The following is a 5439-nucleotide window of genomic DNA, read 5'->3' on the forward strand; positions in this document are numbered from 1 at the left end:
TTTTTTTTTTTTTTTTTTTTTTTTTTTTTTTTTTTTTTGGAATGAGTGGCGGTGTGTGATGGGACGGCCAAAAAAGGAACAGAAAAGTCACCTTAATAGGGGAAGAGATCTGGACCGTCCGTTGGAACAAGCATCCGACGAAAACGGCCAGCTGATTTGCGTCGTGGAATCTGAGGATGCCAGTCTGTTATCATTAGCACACACCTCTAGGACTTAACACCCATCCTCAAATATCCTTCTGCTTTGCAAATAGTACCAATTTAGCTCTGTAAACGTCGCCGTTCGTATTCCGGTGACCGGAAACTGTTGACCTCATTGGAGAGATATCTTTAGGTACGAAATTACCTTTCAAATCGATGGTTTGAACCAAATTAGGCACTTCTTCAACAGACCTATCCAGCCGCCGTTGCAGAAAGAAACCTCCCTACCTTTTGATTCTGCGTTGGATAAATTAGGAGAAGCCAGCTCGACAGAAAGACGACGACCAGCAACAGAAAGCCATCAAATTCGGCGATGTCTTCAGTGACCTGGCTTCGAACCCCGTCGTACCTCGAGATTCGTATGATGACGGTGCGAACCCCGACGCACCGGAAGCCTCCGCCTGTATAATTTCCGGTAAGGTCGTGTCTGATGGCGTCGTGTCTGCCAGGTCAACGCTTTCCGGTTGCTGGAGTAAAAATCAGGAACACAAACGGCAAGGTAACGATATTTTTAACGGAGTGATTAAATTGTTACGATTTCTAAAGTTATTTTTTTTGAAAGTCTACACCGTAAGATGACGGTTATCAATATATAAAATAATGAATTTAGGTTTCTTTTTTTTTTTTTTTTTTTTACTTAAAAAAATTTACGTGTTTGAAATTTAATATTGAAATTTCGTAGTCCTCTTTTTTAAAAAATATTTTTTATTTTCCTTTTAATTTTTATCAGCTAAAATATTCTTTCCAAGAAACTAAAAATGAAAAAGCTTTTATCTCATGTTTCCATTAAAAAAGCTCGTTTTTTTTCATAAAATATGTTGAATATTATTATATTCGTTAAACTTTTAAAAAATTCAATAATAACATTTAAAAAATCTAAAAAAAAAATATCTTTTTAAACTTTTAAAACAATTTAACATAACTCTTACTTTATTTAGTATTTCATTAAACTTTTAAACTTCAAAAAAAAAATTAAAAATATTATTTAGTTTCCAAAAATTACTTTAATACTCTTACTGTTAAACTATTTTTTACCCTTAAAATTAAAAACATTATTAATGGTAAATAGTATTAAAAATTTAATGATATTTTTAAACAAAATATTCACCATTTTCATAAATAAAAAGAATAAAAAAAAAATGATTGTAAGTCTATTGTTGAAGGTTAAGAAAATTATTTTAGTTTGTGAAAGTTGAGAGAGATTTTTTTACGACACCAACATAAAATCTATGCTTCTAATCTCAACACAAAGTTAAAGACGATGCGTGAAAAGGATATCATCCAAAGATAGAGCATTTGATCGAGAAGTGAGTACTAAAAACTGTTTGTAATTTTGGAGATTTTGGTACAAAAAACCCAGTTGAATTTTCAAATTCCATGGGGGAATCATTTCCATTTTGAACTAAACTATTTTGGGCTAACAAACACCACATTTGTGTTTCAGAAGAGATGAAAGATGAGGATGTTCTTTCTTACCACATTTTTCTAGCAATTGGGTCTTCAATGGCGGATTCAGAGACGTTCTCCATTTGTGTATCAGAAGAGATGAAAGATGAGGATGTTCTTTCTTACCACATTTTTCTAGCAATTGGTCTTCAAGCGCGGATTCATAGACCTTCTCCATATAAATTCCTTCAATTTGATCATGAAACAGCATGCGGTCGTCAGCACCACCGCCAGAAACCGGCCTCCGAACAGCCCAGCAAGAACAACCAGAACCAGAATTAGGTAACTTAATCTTCCGTTCTTTTTGATTCCCTGAATTTCACACGACTCTCTAACTTCCATTGCCTGCCATTGCTCATCGAAATCAGGAGGTTTTCTGGTATCTTGATCCTCTTCGCAAAAAATGGTTCGGATTTCTAGATCGCGTTCTTGTTCTTCTTCTAGGTTTTCATCGTCTTCTTTATTTACCTGTTCTTCAATCGACGCCTTGTCCAATCTGTCATTTCTGAACTCCTTCTCCTCTGTGTTGTTCTTCTTCTCGATCGCTTGCTTACCTGATTTCTTTCGTACGAGTTTCCTAAACATACTCCGGTTGCGTTTTCCTCGCGTTCCACGTTCATTTTCGCACACTTGAACTTCCAATCGATCTTTGTTTTCCTTCTCATCTCCAAGAAAACCGAGACGGCTCTTTTCATCTTCAATTCCCTTATGCGTTTCACAGGCATCGACCTCCGGTTCCACGAGTCGGATTTCTTCAATTGAGGAACTGAACTCCGGTGAGTCAATCGATTCGTTCGGAAAAGCATCGAGCGAAACTTTCGGAACGGGATCTCCTCCGTAATTTCTCGACTCTTGAATCACTAGATCATCCTTTCGAATCCAGAGATGATTCAATACCTTTCGAATCAAGGATCTCAGAGCAGCCTCGCCATGAGTGCACGGTTTCAAGAAGCGAACCGAACGCTTACCGACAAATTCCAGAAGCAAAAGTAGAAAAGCAGATAGAGTAGTTCCAACCACAAGCTTCTTGGCAGTCAGTGCCAAAACCGCAACCGCAACCGCAACCACAAACATTTTCAACACAAACAAAACGACGCCGTTCCTGCCCACCGCATCGCCACCGACAACGCACATCTCAGTCCGATTCCGGACCAATTCACATCCACGATCGCGACATTCTCGCGGTTCATCCAAGACTTTCAAATTCTCCATTTCTAGGTTATCGCGCTGGACGCAACCGCCTCCAGCGTCAGAACAATCGATTTCCGTAGGATGCGATTGAGAAGACGGTTGAACGATTGAGTCGCTAAATTCATTCTTCGATCTCTTATCCTTCGACTTCCTTCTCGCCGACGGCTTCCTCAATCGATCACGATGCTTGACGAATAGATCAACAAGAGAGGTCGGAAATCCAGTCTCGACAACAAGCGAACCGCCACGCTTCGGCGACTGAAGATCAGCAACGATTTGGGAGATCCGAGAACTCCTCGTGGATTTCCATGGAAGAAGTGGCATGATTCAACAACAAAAACCTGAAAATTGCAATTCCGTCTAGGGGAATTGCAGTTGAACGATGAATCGGCGAGAAATCGATAAAGAAATTCCAAAACAGTAGAGCAAGAAACGGCAAGAAGAACAGCGACTGCAAAGAATTCAGAATTGTCTTTACCGAATTACTGACAATAAGGAAAATTTGGACTTTTCTTTCAAATGGAGAATCATCGGTATCCATATCTAATATTTTGGCACCACGGTGTCCATTATATTTATTTCTTTTATTAAAAAAATATTTTAATTTCCATGTTTAAAAAATTTATTTAGCATAACCGACTTAAGATCCAACAAAATATGGAAAATTATTTATTTTATTGAATTTAAAAAGAAAATTTCCCAAATTTAATATATAATATAATGCTCTTTTTATTTTTTTTAATATATACATGTTTATCCTAAACTTTAATAATTAATAATTAATAATTCATTTTAAATTATAATAAAAATAAAATTCACTTTATACTCAATAAATTATGATTTTCGAACAATCTAGAAGAATGAAAAGGCTACCTAGATTTTAAAAGGCTACAAAAATATAATTAATTAAAGTAAAAATACTTTTAAAAAATAGAGAAGTAGGTATCAATTATTTTAAATTTTTATTATTTTTACAACTTAGACCTTTCATTATTTTTTAAAAAATTGTATGTAAAATATTGAAAATTCAATATGATCTTCCTTATGAGTATTGAAATAAATACGTAGAATAACTATATCTTATAGGGTTTCTATTATTGCTGGCAAAATATATAAAATTATATGGTGTATTATTATTATTATTATTATAATATAAGGTAAACGAAGGATTTGAATTTTTTAATTTGAATATTTGAATCTCACTCTACTATATCCTAAAATATTTAAATTAAAAAAATATTCGAGTCCATGGATAATAAAATAATATATATATATATATATATATATATATATTATAAAAAGCGCGAGAAAAAAAAATTTAATTAGACATAAAATTGTAGTTTATATTATTTCGACTTATCCTAAAATATCGTAAATAATTATTTTATTTACCGTTTAGTATTAATTTTTGTGCGAAAATTTAAACATTATTAGTATAATATTGAATAGAATGTGATTGATGTAAAATAATATCATATTTGAATATTAATCTAAATGGTCCGTAGTATATAGATAAAGTTGAGTGTCTTATCTTAGTAATACTATTGATACAATATACTTTATAATTTTTATAAATCATTTGATCTAAATTATTCCGGTGGAATTTGTATAAAATTAAACTATGAAATATTTAATTTCTCTTTATAAATTGGTTAACTAACAAAAATTAATAGAGTTGTGATTCAATATGTCTATCATTTTTTGAGAGGGTGACTTGAACAATGGGACCACCTTCTCATCGACCCAATATAAATTAATTTAGGATGGTTGATATGGATGGTTCATAAACAAATTGGTGTATCAATGCTTTATTTTAATTTTGAATAAAATTAGCAGATTAATTATGTTTTTAAGCTAATAAGATTGAAAGTTAAATCACTTAATTGACGATTAAATTTTCTTTATTAATTTGGTTTAATCTTCCTAGCGAAACCTCCCTTCTAAACCCTATTTCATCTTCAGCCAAACCCCTTCTGTCCAATTACCAGCCACTGCAACCCCTACCCCGCTGCCGCTGCTCGCTGCAGTCTCAGCGTCCCGATGAACTCGCTGCCGCTCCCTCCTTCTTACATTCTATTGCCTCTCCGAGTGATCAGAGTTACTTATCGTTGTTGTTATTTTCTAATCCTCAGAAATATAAATAGTGGTTCAGCCCCTAAACCACGCCGTTGGTGAGATTGCGCCGACACTCAACTGCATCGGCGCTCATTTTTCAGATACCGAAGGTTATTTATTTATTTATTTATTTATTTTGTTTTGTTGATTTACAGAGAAGAACGTGATTTTTTTATTTTATTTTTTTGATTTCTTATTCATTCATTGTTCAACCAGTCCAGATGAATATAGAAAAAACTATCAATGGACATGCTCATGAACTGACGTAGGGAGGCGAAAATTTAAATGTATACAAAGAAAACTCTTGTGGGATGAAATTGGAAAAATACTTTTTCTTTTGAAGTTTAAAATCCTAGCGAAATGTTCGGATTTTTTTTTGAAAAGAACAAGATTTCAAATTGCATCTCATTTCACTTCTCTTCTTCTTTTTGTTTATGCTTTTTTTTTTTTTTTTTTTTTTTTTTTTTTTTTTTTTTTTTTTTTTTTT

At 33.4% G+C, this 5439-nt stretch overlaps 3 protein-coding genes and 1 long non-coding RNA gene across 10 annotated transcripts in view; 2 read left to right on the forward strand and 2 right to left on the reverse strand.

Moving 5' to 3' along the window:
- LOC111495292 (dihydroceramide fatty acyl 2-hydroxylase FAH1-like) overlaps positions 1-193 on the reverse strand; it is a 3574-nt gene extending 3381 nt beyond the window's left edge. Inside the window, exon 1 of one of the 2 annotated variants that reach the window (XM_023145268.1) lies at positions 92-193. The gene's annotated coding sequence lies outside the window, so the exon portion shown is untranslated. The remainder of the gene's footprint in view (positions 1-91) is intronic. The other variant, XM_023145269.1, reaches the window with a different exon arrangement.
- A 377-nt stretch (positions 194-570) lies between these two features.
- On the forward strand, positions 571-1810 carry LOC111495294. Its single transcript, XR_002720291.1, has 2 exons — positions 571-699; positions 1645-1810. It is a non-coding gene; the product is annotated as an uncharacterized LOC111495294 (long non-coding RNA).
- LOC111495288 lies at positions 585-3442 on the reverse strand. Of its 2 annotated transcripts, none has more exons than XR_002720290.1 (2): positions 1677-3439; positions 585-667 (listed from the first exon to the last, which is right to left on the reverse strand). XR_002720290.1 is itself a non-coding variant. In XM_023145262.1 (2 exons), exon 1 carries the CDS (start codon positions 3159-3161, stop codon positions 1782-1784), a length of 1380 nt encoding a protein of 459 aa, XP_023001030.1. In that variant the 5' UTR covers positions 3162-3442; the 3' UTR covers positions 1478-1664; positions 1761-1781. The 2 variants fall into 2 exon arrangements, 1 of the variants encoding a protein (XP_023001030.1); XM_023145262.1 differs by lacking the exon at positions 585-667 and adding an exon at positions 1478-1664 and having other exon boundaries at positions 1761-3442.
- A 1315-nt stretch (positions 3443-4757) lies between these two features.
- Positions 4758-5439, forward strand: part of LOC111495287 (putative pentatricopeptide repeat-containing protein At1g16830) — a 5871-nt gene continuing 5189 nt past the window's right edge. For all 5 annotated transcript variants that reach the window (XM_023145261.1, XM_023145259.1, XM_023145257.1 and 2 more), the window contains exon 1: positions 4758-5062. The gene's annotated coding sequence lies outside the window, so the exon portion shown is untranslated. The remainder of the gene's footprint in view (positions 5063-5439) is intronic.

Source organism: Cucurbita maxima, unplaced genomic scaffold (genome assembly GCF_002738345.1).
Source record: "Cucurbita maxima cultivar Rimu unplaced genomic scaffold, Cmax_1.0 Cma_Scf00021, whole genome shotgun sequence".
Lineage (NCBI taxonomy): Eukaryota > Viridiplantae > Streptophyta > Magnoliopsida > Cucurbitales > Cucurbitaceae > Cucurbita > Cucurbita maxima.